General features: G+C 34.3%; 3 protein-coding genes across 3 annotated transcripts; 1 reads left to right on the forward strand and 2 right to left on the reverse strand.

The window, feature by feature from the left end:
* Positions 1–304: 304 nt before the first annotated feature.
* LOC142636193 (calmodulin-binding protein 60 B-like) lies at positions 305–7290 on the reverse strand. The gene is made up of 8 exons (XM_075810321.1): positions 6649–7290; positions 5142–5217; positions 4686–4744; positions 3335–3828; positions 2970–3130; positions 2654–2857; positions 2024–2264; positions 305–1476 (listed from the first exon to the last, which is right to left on the reverse strand). Exons 1-8 carry the CDS (start codon positions 6759–6761, stop codon positions 941–943), a joined length of 1884 nt encoding a protein of 627 aa, XP_075666436.1. The 5' UTR covers positions 6762–7290; the 3' UTR covers positions 305–940.
* A 6979-nt stretch (positions 7291–14269) lies between these two features.
* LOC142636197 (uncharacterized) lies at positions 14270–16984 on the reverse strand. The gene is made up of 4 exons (XM_075810326.1): positions 16808–16984; positions 16609–16714; positions 15173–15296; positions 14270–14704 (listed from the first exon to the last, which is right to left on the reverse strand). Exons 1-4 carry the CDS (start codon positions 16924–16926, stop codon positions 14451–14453), a joined length of 603 nt encoding a protein of 200 aa, XP_075666441.1. The 5' UTR covers positions 16927–16984; the 3' UTR covers positions 14270–14450.
* A 3081-nt stretch (positions 16985–20065) lies between these two features.
* Positions 20066–21277, forward strand: LOC142635827 (F-box/kelch-repeat protein At3g23880-like). The gene has a single exon (XM_075809897.1). It carries the CDS (start codon positions 20066–20068, stop codon positions 21275–21277), a length of 1212 nt encoding a protein of 403 aa, XP_075666012.1.

Consider the following 21277-nt stretch of genomic DNA (forward strand, 5'->3'; position numbering starts at 1 on the left):
CTACAAAAACCTTGAGAGATAAAAGTTTGACAATATGAAAAAATATAAAGCTTTCTCATGAATGAGAGATGTACATTAAGACACTAAAGTTAGAACGCAAGCCTGGCAGACAATTTCAGTTAACTCTTATCATGCTAGGGTGAAAATTATGTAAAAACTAAAAACCAGTCTCTCTCAATAACTCACTCGCTCGTAAAATTACTCTTCCAACATAGGCACGGATAATGCATCTCAGATAGAAAAGTATCAGAGCAACCATGCAAGTGACCATCACACAGCATTCAGAAAAGGAGCCACCAAATCATGATCCGGCAATTTATCACTAGTTCACTATCATTAACTCTTATTCCCGTGTTACAATGCAGAACGACAAGTTGGATTTTAACTAACATACTACAACTAAGCGCATAATTAAGAATTTAAAAGATACTACAACATGCTAGCCATGGCTGGAAGTGAGATTATTTTTTAACCATCACTTCTGCCCTGGTCACTAAACAACTATGACGGAAAAGACCGATACTAAACTTCCACCTGGAATGTTCCCCCGCTAAAATCTTCTTGTTATCTCTACCATCTGCAGTCATCTTCAGTAGAAACAGCTTAGCTTTGTAGGTCTATTGAACTAGCTGACCAGAATGTTGAGAGGACATCTTAGATGAGTAAAACACAACTGCAAAATAGTTGTTAACAGAAGATATAAGCTTACTGTACAGGCTAGCACTGTACAAACATACAGGTTTCCAGATATCAGGATTATGACCCAAGGAACAGCAAGAGCTAAGAGTCAAGTTTCCGCCCAACAGTTTAAGCCCGTGTATATAGTCCCTTTTTTTTGCTGAGCCATGTTAGAAACTATAGCATGACAGGAATCAGGCAGGCAGTGAAGAAGAAGCATATTAACATTAAAACCGGATCAGCTTTGCTGCACAGATCACATCTATGGTTCATCCAACTCAACAAGTTGAGCCCGTCTCTCAGCAGCCTTCTTCCTAACAAAGATGCCCCATCTCAGGGCTGCCTTTAGCTTCAGCCACCCTACAACAGCTTTTCCTGATGACCGAGTCCGATCATCATCGAAGTTGTAGTTTGGAGTTCCCATGTATGCTGATGGATAAGGGTATCCTTCCTCAGTCATATTCATGGAGCCATGTCCTTGGCCTCCCGTGTTAAAGAGACGAAGAAGATGTTGCATATCCTCATTTTCAAGCATTTCATGACTTCTCATACGAATCTCTTCCTCTGGGAAAAGGTCTTCCCTATAAGTTAGATTGGATGCACCAACCATCTGAAAGCCTGATGTGGATGTCTGTCGTGGACCAAGGGCCATCACATTTTCACTTCTTGGAAGCTGGGCTTGGTGAGAACTGCCGATCAATGGGTTCTGTAGAGGGATTGAAGTGCCATCAAACTGAATAGGAGGATTGAGATTCACATTCTGAGGCTGTAGTGAGAATCTGGTATTATCATTATATCCTGGAAAGAGAGAGAACACATAATCAGAAACATAGAAGAGCTAATGCACGCACAGACTGAGTCTTTTAGGCCTAATGAGTAATGAAGTACTTTAAGACACAAACAGACAGTGACAATCCACAATGAAAAGCCATTTTTAAAGGGTTGCTAGGAACAGTTGATGGTATAGACATCAAAACAGTTCAGTGTTCTTCATGTCACGCCATCTCTCTAAGTAAACTGTTTTTTTTTTAAGGCTAAACTATTGTTTTCATCCCTAAAGTTTGCATGATTTTTTTAGTTCACATTCCGTCGCTAAACTATTGAAAGTCTTTCACATCTGTCCTTAAAACTTCCAAAAAAAAAAAAATCCTTTTTTGTTCTGAAGCACTGAAAATTTTTCTTTTCTTCAATTAGTGACCCATTAAAACCTTCCAAATTGATTCCATTTTTCTATTTCACTTTGAACTGGAATTTTTTACCCAATTAACAGCACTGTTGTAATGCATAAACCCACCAAATATTGTAATATGAACTATTATAATTTTATAGAAAAAAAAAATTAGACCTCCAACTATTAGGCCTGCTGAATTCATAGTAGGTTGCTCTGAAGGAACTGGAACAGTCAGGCTTGGTAGGGCGAATTGTTGGTCAAAGGAATTTGAATAATCTTGTGAGTTCATTAAGACCTCAGTTTGAGAAGCATCCAAGCTCTTATTTTCTTTATAGCTCAGAAGAGACTTGCCATCATACTCTATAACATGCATCCAATTGTCATATGCCTTCTTCACCAAGGTGTCCACATAGACCTGCAAGAACCAAAACAAATCTGAGTTTCAAAACTTCATCTTTTTTCCCATAACCTAGAAGTCAAGCATTTCTAACAAGCCCATGGGAAAAATAAGAAAGGGCATGGACATCATGAAATTTCTAACTAATAAAAGCTGGAATAGGGTGATAGGACATTTATTGCTCATTTAGATTCCAATAAAAGCTACTTATGGTGTAATTTATCCCTCCATACTTGAATAGATCCCCAGTGTGAAAACAAAAGTGATACTAATATCATGGACAAATTATGGCGCAGTAAAGATTAACGTAATAGGTTAATACCTAAAAGAACATTAGTCAACCACAAGATGGAACACAAACCAACATGATCATCCAAATTGATGTGGGAAAGATGATAAACTATTACCTTTTGACTTTCAGAAAGAGAATCAGCTGCATAATATTGTTCACTGGAAATTAAGCCCCAAAATTCATAGATATTGTTAAAAACAACACCAACATTCCTCTCATCTTCAGGATAGTACACATAGAGTTTCCCACTCAAAACACAAGTTTTTGCATGCTCAACAAGAACATCCCACATCTTATTTGACATGCCACTTCCAAGAATCTACAACATAAGAATAGAAAAATAATTAGAACTGATATATATATATATATATATATATATATATATATATATATAAGGATTTTAATTAGACAAGGAAATGTAGCATTCTCACATTCCGCAATCTCTGCGAGTCTCTAACCACAAGCCGTAGGAAGTCTTCAACTGTACAAATTCCAGCTTTGTTTAGCCTCTTGTGAAATGACCCATCTTTGCCAATTTTCTCCAATCTCCAAACCTCATCATTTAATGCAGGTGGATAATGTTTCTTGTATACTGTAAAGAAAAAAATTGCAAAGTTACCAACAGACGCATGCCTGCTATATGGAATAAAACTACAACAACAGATACTTAGTCCCAAGATTTTGGGATCGCCTATATATGCATCCCTGGTAATTCGGTCTTATGATTCCTCATTATCTGCATATGGCATTTTTTTCCCTAGGTGAATAAAACTATTGGTGCTAATTATGAACTCACATTCTCCTCTGTGATCCTTAACAGTGAAGGCTTCTGTTTTTGCTTCACGTATACGAATGCCCTCAGAATAGCCTGAGGCAACCTTCAGTCCTAGCCTGAACTTCCTGCTCCTTATCCAGCTTGAGTTGTCGGTAAAGGTTAGATCGCCTAGTGTTCCCACACCTTCCTTCAGTGTTACTTGCAAATCCCCAGTCAGCAGTGGCCTCTTTCCTTCACGCTCTTTCACCACATGGCTATCAAATTCTTCTTGACTCCAGTTCTCATCATCCTCATTATTGAAATCACCTTCAAGCACAATAACATCTAGCTTCACAGCGGATTCTGGACCAGATGTGACAACATGGCCTGCGGTTGCATCAAGCAAAACAATATGAATTGCAGCCCCCTGCTCCCCTTCAACTTTTCCACCGGTAAAGAGAGGAAGAGACAGCCTAGTCTTGAAGCGCAGCTGTAAGTTTCTCCCATCAGGCCCTTCTATACATTTAGGAGAAGACCTGCATTTTCTCAAGCATTACCCGGAACAAATTATTGACATGAATATCTCATCATTAATTCATATAATCACTATTGGCAACAATAGATTAGATGTTGGCAAAAGCCAAAAATAACAAGGAAATGCAACAAAGGCCAAAAGAGTAAAACATGTAAATAACAAATCTCAGATCCAGACCCAGTGTGGTTTTGCTCAATGGACAAGTTATCAAATTATTGCACCACAGTATCTTAAGCCCAACATCAACCACCATTCTAAATTATAGCAAGAGTTAATACCGTTGGTGGCAAGAGAGGAGCTTATCATGAACCTACTGGATCTTTTTTTCTCTCTCTCTCACTTGTTTTTTAGATTTCTTTTGGATCTGTTATATTAGAGGATATAGATTTGTTTTCCTTTTTGTTTGGGGGGAGGGGGAGTTGACGAAGCCTAGGATTTGTGTTCTTTCTTTTTTGTTATCTCTATTTTCCTACCCTTTTTGTTCTGCATCTCAAGCACCCTTAGGTGGTGAAGCCTATAGTTTTCAGGTAGATCGAGGTGATGAAGCCCTAGGATTTGTCCTGTTCTTCTTTCTTTTCTGCTATCTCTATTTTTCTACACCCTTGTTGTCCTACATCACCCAAAATACACTAGCACAAAATAAAGCCTAATACTGGATCCTTTACTTGATCCTGTCGCAGATACAACTTAAAATTTCTGATGGTCACACATAACAAGAATATATATTCTTTACAAACAGACCAAATATAATATTCATTTATTCATTTGAGGATTTGAAGTGTAAAAAAATTATGTTTGTAATTATTTTAATGTGCATAGACAAGATAATAATAATAATAACAACAATAACAATAATACCTCCCAGTAAGTTTGGCAGTGCCTAATTTTGCTAAAGCACGCTCCACTTCTTCACTGACCTGTTTAGTGGTAGATATAAGACATCAAAAGCATTACACCAAAATTATAAATCAATATACAAGAATTTCACTTAGCATGTCCAACACTTCAACCAACAGCATAGACACTTCTTCAATCCTTCGAAGGAGTTCTAAACATGTTGGAAGCACAAAGACCACACGACCGACACATTTTCGGCTAGTTTATAATTTTGAATAAGAAACTGGACCATCAAATGCTAGAGAGACATAATTGACATTAGTAAGACATAGTTTTCCAATAACCAATGTCTTTAAGCCCCATGATCAAACTGGGCAGTTGCCGAGTTGAATTTATCACTTCATGGTGAAACATGAAAAAGCAACTATCCTAAATCTTCATGGAAAAGAGCAAAATTCATAAGAAAAACTATCTTACAACTCTCCGGAGAATAGGCTCCAATGATGAACAAAGTTTCTGCAGACTATCCACCTTTAGAGCTTCAACAATTACACTGCACAAAATTGGATCTTTTGAGAAACAATATCTGAAGGCTATCAACATTGCATGGGAAATACAAAATGAAAGACATAACACATAACTCCACAATATTAGTGTTGAAAATTCAAACTTAAAAATGCATTTCAAACTTTTAGGTACAGAAGCAGGGATGTTTGGACCATGTAAGTCACAACATAACCCAATAATATATTGGGGAAACAAGTAAAAAAATATTAGAAGCATCAAAACCTGGAGGATAAAAAAAACCATACACATGTGCACACACAAAACTAGGTAAACCAACTTTACCGATGAGAGAACAATACAAAGGTTTACAGTAGATAATCATTAAATTAAAAGGACATGATAATCAACTTTGATTAAGAATGCACCTGATTACTTCCGAATAATAAACCATGTAGCCTGAAAAGGCTAGCAAGTTACCATATATTATTCAGCGTTTGCAGCTGATGTAACAAGAACACTCCTATATCAAACCTCTTTCTATATTTCCTAGCTGAGGTCAACCCACAACACATCTACATGCAAGGAAAAATGCAGTCACCGACACCCATTTGTTACACAGTTAGAGCACCACAACCCTCAGAAAGCATCACAATCTGGTGCTCTAATAAACTATTCATAACATCAAAATCAGTTTTATACACACACCCTTTTCTCAATTCATGAAACCAACTCATAGCCAAGACCAAATTTACTAAGTTCTTAACTTCTTATTACCCAATAAGCAACAATTACTCTGCTTATCAAAAGAACATAATGATAATAAAAACAATAAGCAACAAAATATCAAGAACTAAGTTAGTTTGCTAGAACCCTTCATAGAATCATAATTAATTTTAAAAATAAATTATTTAATACCTATAGTTTAGAGTGTGTAACAAATTAAACTCTATAGTTTTAAAAAAATAGTAATAAAGCAAACCATCCAGTTTTAAAAGTAACAAATTAAACCATTTGGTTTCAAAAAGTAACAAATTAAACCCTCATATTACTTATTAAAAAATAAAAAAAAGCTCTCAAACTATATTAAACCCCAAACATAGTACACTTAAATGGACTCATTTTTAATTTATTACTGTTTGAAATTCCAAAATTTAATTTCTTACTTTTTGAAACCTCATGGTTTAATTTGTTACTTTCGAAATTATAATATATAATTTTTACACTCTCTAAACAAGCTTCACACTCTCTAAACAAATTTAATTTCTTCTGAACAAGCTTCACATTTCCTGTTCAAGTACAACCATAGAAGCAACAAACAAATTCAGAGCTGAAAATTTAAACCAAAGAACACCAAACTTAAATTTAACATCTCAGCTTCAAAACTTAGCCAATTTAACAAAGCATGAAGCAAAATTTGAATAAGATAATATAAAGAGTCTCAAATTTTGAAGGAAGAGAGAGAGAGAGAGAGAGAGACCTCGCTAAAGCAGGTCGTTTCCTATCAGGCTGGCCATCTTCAGCTGAAGTAGAATCCAAGCCTCGCTTCTCTCTCGCCATGCTGTTCGATCTTTCCATAAACCTCGTTTGCATTTTTTTTTTCAAATTTTCAAATGCTAACGTCCCGTTTGGCTGCTGAGAAACTGTGATGAGAAACTCTTTTTTTAACACACCTCCTAATACCAACTTTCCAATTACATAACAAACAAACCTACAAGCTTAAAAACAAGCTTTATCTACTTCCATAACTAAACATATAAACACAGTTATAGCACTCCTTTCCTTATTCGCTTCGGTATTTTCTCAGCAACCAAACAGAAGCTTCACCCGAAACTCACACCAATAATAATAATCTTATTTAAAGTTTGACTTTAATAAGAAAATAACAAAAAGTTAACCCGCTCGAGAATCCGTTTTGATTCTTCTTACAATATTTTAAATTTTCCTTTCTTTTTTCTCAGCAACCAAACGTAGAAGAGAACCAAAAATTATATATTAAAAATAATAAAAAAAAGTGCGTGCGCTGCGGATTCGAATGGATGAGAAAAGGCAAAAGGAGAAAAAGTAAAAAAATAGAAAAGAAAGCGGGAAAGTGAAAAACCTGAAAGAGAAAATAAAAAAATATATATTGAAAGTTTTTTTTTTTTTTTTTTTTGGTTGTATATGTTGTTTTTGGTCTTTAGAGTATCTGAGAAGTTTCCTCGAAGCGTCTGCGAATTTTCGTTGATACAAACACTTTCGCAATTTCTTTGAAAGCCACTTCTCTCTGTCTCTTTTTTTTTTTTTGCGAGTGCGTGTGCTTACAGTGACGGCTGAAGCAGCGAGAATCTCTGCGGGGTAGTTGGACTGTGGTGGGGGCGCTCGGGTCTGATATGATGATGAGATCTGGGCCGTTTGATTTTTCTTTTTGAGGTTTGGGGGAATCTCATACAATGTTTTATAATGATTAGGCATGTGGGGGTGACAGGGGTGGTGTAGCTGTGTGTGGGTGAGCACAGGGTTGTGTTGTGTGTGCTTCTTATATTGATTTGGACGAGAGATTAGAATGAGTCCGAAATTGATAAGGATGGAGAATAAAATTCATGTTTTGCATTGTTGAATAGAAAATTGGCACATTAGTTTTTAAGATATGTTAACTAAGGTTTTATTTGGTGTGGGTTTGGGAACTAATTAAAAATTAAAATTATTTTACTATTCAGCTTATTTTTACTACTATTTATGAGGTCTACTACACTTTTTGATACTATTTATGGGTTTTATTGTACTATTTCAAGTAATTTTTACCTTTATTTATAGTATTTTTTGTAATAAGTTTTTAATTTCAGCAAAATAAGCAGTATCCAAATACATTCTTGAGACCTGCTTATTTTACTGAGACTGAAAACTTTTTACTGAAAGTATGGTAGATAAAGGTAAAAGTGAGTTAAAATAGTAATATAGTATAGTGAAACCCATGAATAGTACCAAAAAGTGCAGTGAGACCCATGAATAGTAGCAAAAATATGTTGAATAATAAAATAAATTGGCAAAATTAATTATGTCAAACAAACATTAAGGGTATTAGTTTAGAAATTATTTTTAGAAATATTTTATTGGGATAATGATAAAATAATAAATATTGTTGACAGCTTTTTATATTTTCCATGAAAGTGGTGTCAAACTTTCTTATTATGGTTTATTAACAATTTTCCTAAGAGCATTCGTTAACATGATCCTTAATTTTTTACTTAAAACTTAATACATTATACAACACTAATGGGTTGGGGTTTCTTATGGGAATTATTTTTTATTTTATTTTATTTTTTTTATAAGAGATGGGTATTACAATTGATTGGACATGATTGTGTCTATTTTTAATATGTGATATGATGATGTGATATTAGGGGATTGAAAGGTTTTACACCACTTTATTGTAGAGTTTAGTCTCATTATTAGGTACTCTCTTACTAATTAAATTTATGATGGGATTTTATCATGAATGTGAAAGGAAGGTGCACTACATCGTTCTACTCTAAAAATATCTAAGGCCTTGTTTAGATTTCCCTGAACTGGGTTAACAAATCCCAGTTTTGTTAACTCATAACCCAAAATTAGTAGGGCCCACAGGTAGCATGCTTATTTGGATGAAATTCCAAACCATTAACTCAGTGATGATATCTCATAATTTTGAGTGATGGGTGAGCAATTTTGGAAACACGGTAAAGCTGTTTTCAAGTTAAGAGTTTTGAGTTATCAGTGGCAATTTTGTAAATTTCCAGCAAACACGAGTCTAACAGCAATGTTTCGTCCCATCACTGCAGGCTTTTGTGAGTAACAAATATTTTTCCTCATTACTTTCCTAACCACCAGACCATACTATTCTTCATCGCTTTTCCTTTTCCCTTCTCCCAAACCCACAGCACAAGCACAACTCAGTCCAAAAGCATTCTTGTAATCCATTCAGAAATCTTTTGTTCTAGTTCTGCCGATTAGCACAAGGCCCAACTCTAATGAAGCTCCGTTCACCGATTCCATTTTCAGGTTAGACCCAAACGCTCCCCCTCCATCTATTTACAATTTTACATGTCGAAAGTTGTTGGGACCCAGTGAATGACAGAAAGGTGGGTTTTTGAATTTGAGATAGCTGTGAAATCTTCAGCCAAACGAGCGTGAGAGTGAGTTATGGATTTTATTGAGTTAGAGTTGTGAGATATTGGGATATGAGTTTGAGTGAGGAGATTTGAGTTATAAGTGTTGGGATATGAGTGAGTGACAAACCAAACAAGGCCTAATAATCTTCCATAAAAGATAATGCCACAATTTTTGTGTCCCTTTAAAAATGGCTTATTTTTAGTATCTTACTTGTATAGAGTTTATTAAAAGATATAATTTTGGTAATTTTTATGTTAAATATTTTATAAAAAAAAATTGGAAGTTAGTTTATTATAACAACAAAATAAATGCTAAAACTAGTTTATTTGCTTAGAAACTTAAACAAAAGCAAAACTTTTCTCAATAATTCCCATACCGAACGCTCAACTGATATGTTAGATTTTTTTTATTAAAAAAAAAAGTAAATTCAAATAAAAATGGTAATTAGTCACTCTCATCAATAAAATTATGGTAAAAGTTGTGGTGGCAAAAAGAACAAAGTTTCTCTTTAGATAAAAATTATTCAAACTCCTTATATATCTATTTTTTTAAGTGTAAATTTTGAAAATCTAACCACTAAATTTCATGTTCCTTATATTCTTAATATATATATCAAATTTCGTTATAATCAGATGTTATTTACTATCCGATCAATTAACTTATTTTTTATACACAACTTTAAATTATAAAAACTTGAAATTATAATATTTATTTGTTGACATAACAATTAACCATTAATCTTCTTGAAATTTTGTAAGCATTAAGGATGTAATAAGAACATGCAATTTAACAGTTAGATTATCAAAATTCACACTCAATGTAAAGATATATGATAAATTTGTAGAATTTCTCTCCAAATTTGGAGAGAAAGAAAAACTTTGTTCATGGAAAAAATTGTAACAGTTGAAGATTTTTTTTTTTTTTTCCGCTAAGAAGTTGAAGAACAATTTTGAATTTGAATCACGGCAAAGAGTAAATTGAACAAAGGTAAACAAGAAAGAAATGTCTGGTGGGCAGGACAAAATAAAGACAAGGAAACAAAGTTCGAATTTACTTTTCTTCTGACCCAAATGAGAATTTCTTGATTTTTATTTTTTTTTAGCGGTCAAAATATCAATTAATTCTAATACACGTCTTAAATTATAATTCAAGTCTATGATTTTTTTGGTGAATCATCGAAAATTAGAATTCAAGTCAATGATTTTTTGGTGAAGCAGATCGAAGTGACAAGATAGAAAGGTGGATGCGTGCACTTTGTGTTTTTTTATTTTATTACACCAAATTTTTTTTTTTTTTTAAAAGTCCAAAAGAAAGAAAAAGGTGTGATGTAATGTAAAAATATATGACTCATGACCTAAGCAAAAAACAAAAAAACAAAAAATCCAAGCATTATTAACTTAAGAACGCAGGCCTTATAAGCACGGTATAGGATAAGAACAAAAGTCTTAGCCTACTTTTTTCATCTTTTGCCAGAAGTCCTAGCCTAATTGGTCCACAACATTAAGATTTGAAGAGTAAAGAAGTCTTGTGTTCGGCGGGGAAAATTCTTAGGTGCGGAGTAAGGACAAATGACGTTCTCCCATATTCACGGTGGATCTCACCATGAATTTAATAAGTGCATTTACTATAAATATTAAAAGAGAGTACTATTTTTTATGCTCCGAGAGTACTTAAGAATTACTCAACATCCTAAATTTTCCTGAAATTATAAATTTAATATTAAAAAGAAATAAGAAATAAAGCTTGTTACATACAAACCAAGTATGTGCATCCGCACAAGTGTTTAATAACACTAAAATTGTGAGTCTAACTTATGTTTTCAAACACGTTATTTAATAGTTGTGTGAATGCATACAAGTGTGTAATAAATACTGTCCTAAAAAAATAATATCATTCAAGTGGGGTTATATACAACATATTTCCAATTTTTTTTAGCTATGTGCATCCTCAAAGGTTACTTAATTTCCTTCTCTAACATGTGCACTCTCTCATTTGTTGCTCTATTGCTGATTTTTTTTTTTTTTTTCTTTACGCAAAAAAGTGGGGACTTTTCTTTCTTTCTATTTAACTGTTTTGGCTCCACATTATGGTCCTACTGCATGAAAACATTAAAGCAATATCTATTAACACTTGTACTTTTCTTTCAATATTAGGTATTTCTGTTTTTTTTTTTTAATATTATCTTCTTTCAAGTGTGACGCTTTTCAAGATTCTTGGGCCGTTTATTCATTCATCAAAGCATAAAAGAATCCATCATAACATAAGCATAGCATAGGATAGAAAGTGGTGGAACCGTGGAAGTGAATTGCTCAAGTTTTCCAAGGTGTTAATGGCTTAATGCACAAAGCACAATTGATTGAAAACTATGCCTAATATTCTCTTTTTGCCTTCCCCTTTTAAGAAAAGAATGGTTCAAATGAGCATATAATTTATTCTTAACATTGACTTTATGTTTTTGAGTTTATAATATAATCAAATGACTAGGTCGTAAATGAATAAAATAAAATTTGGAGTATTTTTTCAATATTATAGAACAAATTTGAACCGAAAGAAAAGAATTATATAATTTACTAATATATCATTCACCTTTGATATTTTTCTTGTTTATGGTATGAATAAGATAGATAATTCACAACTATTTCTTAAAAAAAAAAAAGAATAAGTTTTTCTTTCATTTTTGAAGAAAAAAAAAATTAGAAGTGAAATTCTCTCCTAATCAGTCAATTCATTCATACCAAACTACAAGACAAAAAGAAATGGATAGAATATCTCTTAAATATTTTTTGTTCTATTCCTTACTGTTCTTTTTCCTGTAAGGAAAAGCCTTGTAAGTTGTAAGTACTGACAGCTGATATTGGCCAAAAGTCATTATGCACAAAAATGCTACAAGAATTAATGAGCCCTTGGCTCTATTCAAGGAGAGCTAAAGAGACGGGAAAATAACTAGACCTAGAGATTTTAGACACACGTAAAATGCATTAAAGTCTACACGTGTAGCTAAGCATACCAGTCCTGCACCAATGCCACTGTTTTTTCCCCCTAAATGAAACCTGAAAGTTTAGCCATATATACTAAAGTTTATATGTATCAATCAAAGGGTTATGCTATAAAAACATGATACTTTCAAAATACCATGACAGACTTTCAATGTTCCCGTTCTTGTGAGTGATTAGAAATCAGTTATACTATCACAATATTTGTCATAACTTATCAAAGCAACGTGCATGCCAGTTCTTGTGAGCAATTAAGAATTGGTTCTTCTACTACATAATATTTGTCACAAGTACTCTAAGTGATCGATAGTGAATAGAGAATAATTATTTTTACATTAACTCATAATTTTTTTAACCAATTACAGAAATAATTATTTTTACATTAATTCGTAACTTCCTCTTTTTTTACCGATCAAAATCAGCTACTTTATAAGTTGTTGGCAAAACATTGCTAACACAAAACTGAAATGCCACTATTTTTTTTCCCTAGATGAAACCTGAAAGTTTATGACATATATACTAAAGTTTAAAAATATATCAATCAAAGGGTGGCAACTTGCATGCCGTTCCAATAAAAGGTTATGCTATTAAAACATGACACGTTCAAAATACCAAGACAGATTGCTAGTCCTTGTGATCAGGCCGTCGAACAAGAATGATTGATTAGAAATAAATTCTTCTACTGCCACAATATTTGTTACAACTTATTGTAGTGATCGATAGTAAATAGAAGATAATTATTTGTCACAAGGATTGCAATCAAACAAGAATGAGCAAAGTGATCAATAGTAACTAAAGGATAATTATTTCCGATTATAATCGCCTACTTTATAAGCTGTTGGAAAAAAAAAATTCCGACACAAAACTTTGTTGTCAGAAATTGAAAGAACGTAGCAGTACTATTGTCTGCTCTTACGGACTTTTATGTCTTAATGCACAACTTCCATCTTAGCACAAAGCGTTAACACAAACATATAAGCTGCCATAACTGCAAGGGGTCCATTACTCTGAAACTCCCAAGTGTGTATCTAATCTGAGATACATTACGACACAACGTGGCTTCCTGTACTGACCCAGGACAGAAGAATTTGACCCCTCTTAATCTAGCATCACGTAACAACAAAAGGTTGCTTCCCGTTCTGTCCCGTTGTAGGTGAAACCAGGAAAATGGCAATGAAAGTCTTTTTCTTGTCTTTGTTTTGATTGTAAAATATCATGACAATAATAATCACAAAATAGTATGGCCTATTTGGTACCTCACCCCAAACTTACATTTTTACATTTTAAAGAATATTACATACATTTCCACACTTTTTCACTCACACGTATTTAAAAAAATTACAAAAATCTCATCTTAAACTGCCCTACCAAAAACCCCCCCTAAAACCCAGAATCCTGTTTTTGGCTCAGAAGAGGTTTTTAGTAAAGGACAACTATCCTTTACACAGGTTAAGTTTTGGTCGTGCACGTATCATATTGGATTTTGTGCACTGATGTACTGGACCTAAGCTGTATCCCTTCTAAGATGAATGATAATGGATAATTTATGTACCTCCAAACACCGCTAAAGAAAAGGAATCTTTCAAAATATCAAATGCACGTGTTTCTCAGCTGAAACGTCCCTTAATAATGCACAAGGCCTTGGCAATCAAATTTATGTAGGGTCAAGAAGCATATATTCAATAAGATACAAAATCCAACAGAGTAATGCTAAAAAGTAGGACCACAATAATTTTCATAACTACTGTGTCAATAAGTTGTTGTTATTGAGTCTCATACAAAACAGAACTGACAACAAATTATTGTATACATTAACGACTTGTCTTCTCAGAAATTGTGAAATGTGTTTTGAAATACATTTGATGTAGGATGAACAACAAAGCATAATCTTCAATCCAATGCAGACTGTCTTGTTGACATGGTGCAGCTATAATTAACGACTAGTTAATTTTTTTGTTAAGGTAAAAGTAAACGATAAAAAAACAAGATATAAATTAAAAACTTTTCAAAATAATCAAATGATAGACATTGTGTAACTCAAGGTCAATGGCTCAGCTATCATATAACAAAACCTAGAAACCAACCAAAAAAACTCTACACAGCCAAGTCATTAAACTTATAATCAGTCAATAGAGTACAGGTTGATCCAGGCAGAGAGCTAGCGCATCTTTTTGTTCTTGTTCTTTCCCTTCTTTTTGTCTCTTTTATTTTGAGGCTTTGATCGTGACTTTGTTCTTGCAACTCTCTTGAATGCTTTCTTCTTAGTTACAGGCACGGTGTGCTTCTTATCAGCTCCAGCTGGTCGTGGCACTGCTGCCTCTGTTTTGTCACTTGGCAAGGTTTCTTCTTCACGAGAAATCTCACATGTTGTTACTGTGACTTTCATGTTGCCATTGTCATATGTTGTCATCCCTATAAAAAATGATCAAAACCGAGCCCAAATATTAAATGATTAAAAAAACATGAGCTTGGATTACATACATAATACTCTGGTACATATCTTAACATTTATAATAAGAGATGAATTAGAGGAGACATCGAAATATTCATGTCCCACCCTTTGAGCCCTCAGCATTAAATTAATCACAAACAATGAGATAAATATAGGCAATTCTCCCAGTTCTGAAGTGCCCCTGAATGCTAGCTTTGTTGCTAATATCAGAAGAAAGAATTATGTTAAGATTTTAACCCAGATAAGTGATCACAGATATTGTTTAGATTTGTAACGATGCTGCTAAATCAAAAGAGAAATATTGAATAATTGGGGTGTGCCTGGTAGCCCACCCAAACATACTGGACCCAACTATGCACAAGTACATTATATGCAATTAGCTTATATATGCGTGAATTCAGTCAGTCGATTGCAGAGTTCAAAAATACCAGAAACAGATGCAATTAGCTCCGTTTCTTCATCTTCTTCATCGTCCTCCTCATTTTCATCAGGCACTGAATCATTGGCTGGTGGAGCTCCACCATAGAGAACCATTTCTTTTTCCAATTTCCTCTGCCAAATTAGTTGGGTAGCAAAAATACAACAATTAGAACCAACTTACCAGGAGAAAAGAGGGAAAAGGGGGGGAAAAAGACATTTAAAAAAACGATATGATTCAAAGCAGCATACAAGTCAATCTTAAAAACCATGACGAGGAGCATGAACATTAGCAGGTAGGACTGCCACATTAATCTGTCACAACTCTCACCCTCTACCATCTTCCTTCTATGATCCTCTATTCCTCTTAGGATCTTTTACACAAAAATGTCCCCATGGAAGCCCCTTGAATTCAGTGTTCCCCCAAATAACTTGAGCAGTTGCAAGAAGAATACTTTGAGTACTTTGGCTTTATACTCTCCCAACTTATTTTATATCTTAACAATAATTCGGCAGTGGTTTCAAATATAAAAAAGTGGCCAGGCATAAAGTTAGGTCTTGTGAGTGGGTTGCATATTTTGACTCTGCCTACATCAAATTCTCATCTTTCATATCCTTTTAATTCTCATTGCATCTATTGCTTTGTTATGGATGAAAATTTTACAATCGACACATACAACCCTCACGTAAGGAGCTTAATTTAAATTCAATCTCCCTAGCAAAAATAGCTAGGTGGTGGTATTAAAAATTCATGGCTAAAAAAGTAAGGAAATACTTGTACATTTGATTGACAATGAGTTACATTTTTTGATAAGTGAGGTTTGGCCTCAAGGAGAGGGATAAAATTAGATTCAAACTAGTGACCTCCGGCTTCACAAGACACGGTCCACGGGTCAATTGTGGTACGCCAACCTTGAGTTAGTGCATTATACATAAAAAAATGCATATCATTATATATACACACAAATTTATACCAAAATAACGCAGAAACTTCTTAAGCTACCCAAAATTTGAACCACTTTTGTATGAAACTATTGGCAACAACAACTAAACCCTAGTCCCAAAATTTTGGAGTCCATTATAGGTCCTTAACAAACTAGTCATCGCCAGCTTCATATATCCTTTTCCGTCATTCTATTATATCCAAAGTCATAACCTATGTCACTTCCTTAACTGACATGTTCTTCTTTACTACTTCTATTAATATTATTTTTCGACTTCCTCTTCCTTTTATCCTTCCCTTAATTGAATTAACTCAATCTTTCACACCAATGCATTAATCACTCTCCTCTAAAACATGCACAAACCATCTCAAGCAACTCTTCCTCTTCCTTTTCAACGAATTTCCACATTTTATGAATATATTTGGCTCATTGTGCATATTCTAAAATATACATACACATCTCAATAAAAAATAAAATAAAATAAAAAAACTAATGAGAAGAACCTTTTTGCGCAGCTCAATACGCTTTCGCCTTTGAGCCTCCTCTTGCTGCTTATTAGCTTCCTTTCTTCTTTTCTTCTTCCTCTTGTGAAACCCAGTCACATAGTCCCTTTCTCATACCAAAACAAAATAACAATTTTAGGGTTTGGTTCCACGGATTATTACTGTGTGAGAGAGAGAGTGTGTAGCTTTATATGGTTACCTGAGATCTTTCTCGTTGAATTTGACGGAGAGAGCTTTGTTTTTGAGAGCCCTCTTCCTTATACGACGGCCTTGGGGCCGTGCGAGCTGGACTGCCTCCTCTTCAATTTCTTCCACCATTGCAGCTTCTCTAAGCTACAGCGCCGCTAGCTGTTGATTGCTGTGTGGTTTTTGACTTTGCAGAGTTTGCGGTTCGGGTTTTCTTAAGTGGGTTTGGTTATGGTGAATTTTGGTCCAGCCCAAAACAATTAAATGGGTTTTGTATGGGCTATAAAAAATAAGACTTTGAGCTAAAGTTTTAGCCCAATATAAATGTTAAAAAGTACTCCAAAGCTCCACCTTCCTTATTGCGATCAAAGCCATGGATTTGGATATCACGCCCCCAACTAATGAGTACCAAGTTGTGAGAATCGCGTGTTTGCGGGAGATACTACTGTGGCTGATACGGTAAATGGCACTGTTTTACTTTTCCATCAAGTGCTAAACTTATTAGGATTTCACTAACATGTGATTTGACAGTTTTTTCAATTTTCGAAATTTTTTTTTCAAGAAGAATCTGTCTCGGTGCGCATGTAGCCAAGTGGATTGTGAATCCACCATGTGTGGGTTTAATTCCCGTCGTTCGCCTATAAAAAAGAAATAACATAACTCATATTTTTTTTTTCTTTTTTTTTTTTTGTAAAGACGAAGAAACAAAGTTTATTTTCTCTCCTATCTTATTTACTACGGCGACAAAAAATCAAATTATCACTATATTTATTCATTTTTTTACTTCTTCTTCCAAGTGTAGGATAACCCCAAGGGGTTGCGGGTTTTTTTTTACCAAAATGGGACATTGCATTGGCTTGCTGAGAAGAATCAAAACCCCAAGCAGAATGTTTATCATTATTTTTATTCTATCTTTCAATTTGGGCGATGAGAATGTTTTTCATGAAGTGCCTATGCCTAAGGTTTTAGAAATAGAAGAAAAATATCAATATTCATCAAAGGGGAAAAATATTGGGATGCTTAATGGATTGCTTGCTCTATACGAAGGAGTGGAGCTAGAGTAGCGGAGTTTGGCCGCTACTGTTTTTGGTTGGCAAAACAGCATGATGTGTGGGTGATGAAAGAGTATGGAGTTGTGGGATTTTGGACTAAGCTATACGTTATTGATATTGGTGAAAGATTCAGAACGGTGATAGGTGTCAAGAAAAATGGTGAAGTTCTAGTAACTATGCCAGATAGACATGGGAGAGACTTGTATGAACCATGTAGTTGAAGGAAAATATGGGATCTTCAAATCAATGGTGTGTCAAATTGTTTCTACTTGGATAATTACGTGGAAAACCTAGTTCTATTGGATGGAGTCTAAGAACAAAAAGAATATGAAGGTAGAGATACTTTACACCGGTCATGTATGTGCCTTGAAAATCCATAAAACACATCCATCTTAAAGTTACAACACTATATAGGTCATGAACTTTTGGTCAGTGTTGTACCCACAAATGTATGATTTGCTTCATAAATTTAAATTTAAATTTTATAGTTAATTATATTATATTGTTGAAGGATTCTTTACATTGTAAATGTGGTTTGGGTACAGCTTATAAGCTAATTTTTTTTCTTTTAGTTTTTATGTACAGATTTTTAAAACCTAATTATTATTTACGTTTTTTTCAAAGTGCAAGTATATTTTAGGGAACTTTCAACAAAAAGCTAAATAAGATGTTCCAAAACACACACTAAAGCACCATATATCCATTTTCCGTGTGGCCATCCATTCAAACTAGACCTATCTCCCTATCTCAAAGGGAAATAAAACCTAAACCTATTCCGTATGATTTTTTACACATCTATTCAAATAATGAATTTACTCCAAATTACAATATACCAAGTAATTAGTTTTCAAAACGCCAATCCTCAAGGAGGAAAATCATGTATATTTTTAAAATTTGAGTCCTAAAAACTGTGGTTGTGCCAAGTAACTTTCTTCTCTAAAGAGACTACACTCTCATAAAGATAGTTTACTTAAGATTAAATTCTATTATATCAAAACATCAAGTGCTGACTACTCGAGTAGTGCTACTGGCACAACATTTACAACAAAACTTAAATGATAAGTTATTACAAAATCCAAATATTACCTGCTTTTATTTGTGAGACACCAGAGATGCAAATGATTTAACATGCATGTTCATTTTATAAATTAAATAAATAAATAAACAAAAACAAAAACTATGGTTTCTTCATTTTCAAACATACCATTGTTCAAAAGGGAAGGCATGAAGGAGCCCTTGACCATTGTCATCAAGACTTTTGAGTTGATGCCATCATTGAGGAGGTCAAGAAGGATGGAGGGGATAGCGGATTGTACAAGGATTTCTATAACCAGTAATTGAAACTTGATTTGCAAAATTAGAGAAATCATTGTCCGGTTTACAATATTTCTTCAACCCGGTTTGCCTTGATTTGGAATTGGATCAAGCTATGTAAACGGACGTTGATCTTGAGGGGCCGGGGCGTGTTACAAATAAAGATAATGATAATTGACCAAGAGATATAATGTACAGCCACCAAACTCAAGGAACAAAGGATTACAGTCACTTTCAATTTCCTTCCACCATTGCAGCTTCTCAAGGCTATAGCGCTAGCTGTTGATTGATGTGAGGTTTTTACATTGCAGAGTTTGTGGTTAAGGTTTTCTCAAGTGGGTTTGGTTATGGTGAATTTGGTCCAGCCCAAAATAATTAAATGGGTTTTGTAAATACTATAGAAACTAAGACTATGAGCTATAGTACTTTTAGCCCAATATTAATGATAAGTTTGAGGCGGGTTTTACTTTGTAGACCCAAAAATTACGTACTACTTTTGCTTAGCCGACTTATCACACATATATAAACTACTCCCTCCCTCTATTCTATTTTGGGATATTTTAAAATATTGTCTTGTTTCTAATAATAAAAGTCATTAATTTATTAATGTTCCTATTATACTCTTATTTAATTTTCAAAACTACTCCATTTGAAAAGAAATTTAATATTTTAATAAATTTATTTAAGGGTAGTTTTGAAAACTAATACATTTTTAAAAATTAGACAAGACAATAAATGATGTTCCCTTCATAAAATTTAACTTTTCAAACAGGACAAACTAAATGGGACGGAGGGAGTATAACACAACACTAACCCTAATTAATATGCACCATCTCTCGTCTTCTCCAAAAAAAAAAATGCAGCATCTCTCATATTCTCAGGCGCTGAGAAACAAAGGAAAAAACATGTCAAACTATTTGCCCTTAGAGGTTGTTGAAGAAATTCTTGTAAATCAACCGGCGAAATCATTGATGCGATTCAGGTCCGTTTGCAAGACATGGTACTCTCTCATCTCTAACTCTTGCTTTGCCACCGCTCACCTCGCTCGCAGCAACCAACGCCCATCACCCTATTTTCTATTTGGGCGTGGTTGCCGCGGAAAACAACGTTTTAGTTTGCATAGCAATCCAGCCATGGACTCATCAAATTTCACTGAGTTCCAACCTCCATATGAGGGTAGATATGCCAACTTCAAACTAGTCGGTTCAGTCAATGGACTAATTTGTCTGGTTGATGGTGGGAATTTTATTCTTTGGAACCCTTCTATTAATAGATACGTGCAACTTCCAGATCTCCATCGTACACGATATATTTGTTGCCATGGCTTTGGATATCACGCCCCAACTAACGAGTACAAAGTGATGAGAATTAGGTATTCGGAACGGGACGAGAATACTCTTGTGGCTGAGATTTATAGTTTTAATAATGGTGAATGTCGCCTTTTGACTTTCTCAGCAAGTGCTCCTATTATTCTTCGACAAGATACTGCCTCGGTTTTCATGAACGGGGCATTGCACTGGCTTGTTAGGAGAACGCAAAACCCCAGGTACAACTTTATTATGTCTTTTAATTTGGGTGATGAGACTGTTTTTCATGAAGTGCCTATGCCTAAAGTTTTAGAAACAGAAAACAATTATCAATATAATCAATATTATTCATTACTAACGGGATTCAATATTGTGATGCTTAATGGATTACTTGCTCTATACGGAGGGGTGGGGCCACTGGAGTTTCACCACAACAAGGATTGGCTGGCTAAAAAGCATGATGTGTGGGTGATGAAAGAGTATGGAGTTGTGGAATTTTGGACTAAGCTATACGTTATTGATCTTAGTGAAAGATGGGGAATGGTGATAGGTTTCAAGAAAAATGGTGAAGTTCTTGTAACTTTTCCAGATAGATATCCATCTTGCAAAAGCGACTTGTCTTTATATGAACCATACAGTTTAAGAAAAATATGGAATCTTCAAATCAATGAGACAAGAAGTTGTTTCTATTTGGATAATTACGTGGAAAGCCTAGTTCTATTGGATGGAATTAAAAAAGCAAGAGTTATCAAAGAAAGAAAAAGAAAAAACAGGAACAAGAAGAATATGAAGGTGGCCGGGACACTATAG

Source organism: Castanea sativa, chromosome 5 (assembly GCF_040712315.1).
Source record: "Castanea sativa cultivar Marrone di Chiusa Pesio chromosome 5, ASM4071231v1".
Classification (NCBI taxonomy): domain Eukaryota; kingdom Viridiplantae; phylum Streptophyta; class Magnoliopsida; order Fagales; family Fagaceae; genus Castanea; species Castanea sativa.

Excerpts from the sequence above, each read along its gene's own strand:
- LOC142636193 (XM_075810321.1), bottom strand. The coding sequence starts at position 6,761 with ATGCAAACGAGGTTTATGGAAAGATCGAACAGCATGGCGAGAGAGAAG. Across the intron at positions 4,745-5,141 it reads AGCCTATTCTCCGGAGAGTT|GTCAGTGAAGAAGTGGAGCG; the intron begins GTAAGATAGTTT and ends ACCACTAAACAG. Across the intron at positions 3,829-4,685 it reads ACTGCCAAACTTACTGGGAG|GTCTTCTCCTAAATGTATAG; the intron begins GTATTATTGTTA and ends GAGAAAATGCAG.
- LOC142636197 (XM_075810326.1), bottom strand. The coding sequence starts at position 16,926 with ATGGTGGAAGAAATTGAAGAGGAGGCAGTCCAGCTCGCACGGCCCCAA. Across the intron at positions 16,715-16,807 it reads TTCAACGAGAAAGATCTCAG|GGACTATGTGACTGGGTTTC; the intron begins GTAACCATATAA and ends GGTATGAGAAAG. Across the intron at positions 15,297-16,608 it reads GTATTGAGCTGCGCAAAAAG|AGGAAATTGGAAAAAGAAAT; the intron begins GTTCTTCTCATT and ends CTAATTTGGCAG.
- LOC142635827 (XM_075809897.1), top strand. The coding sequence starts at position 20,066 with ATGTCAAACTATTTGCCCTTAGAGGTTGTTGAAGAAATTCTTGTAAAT.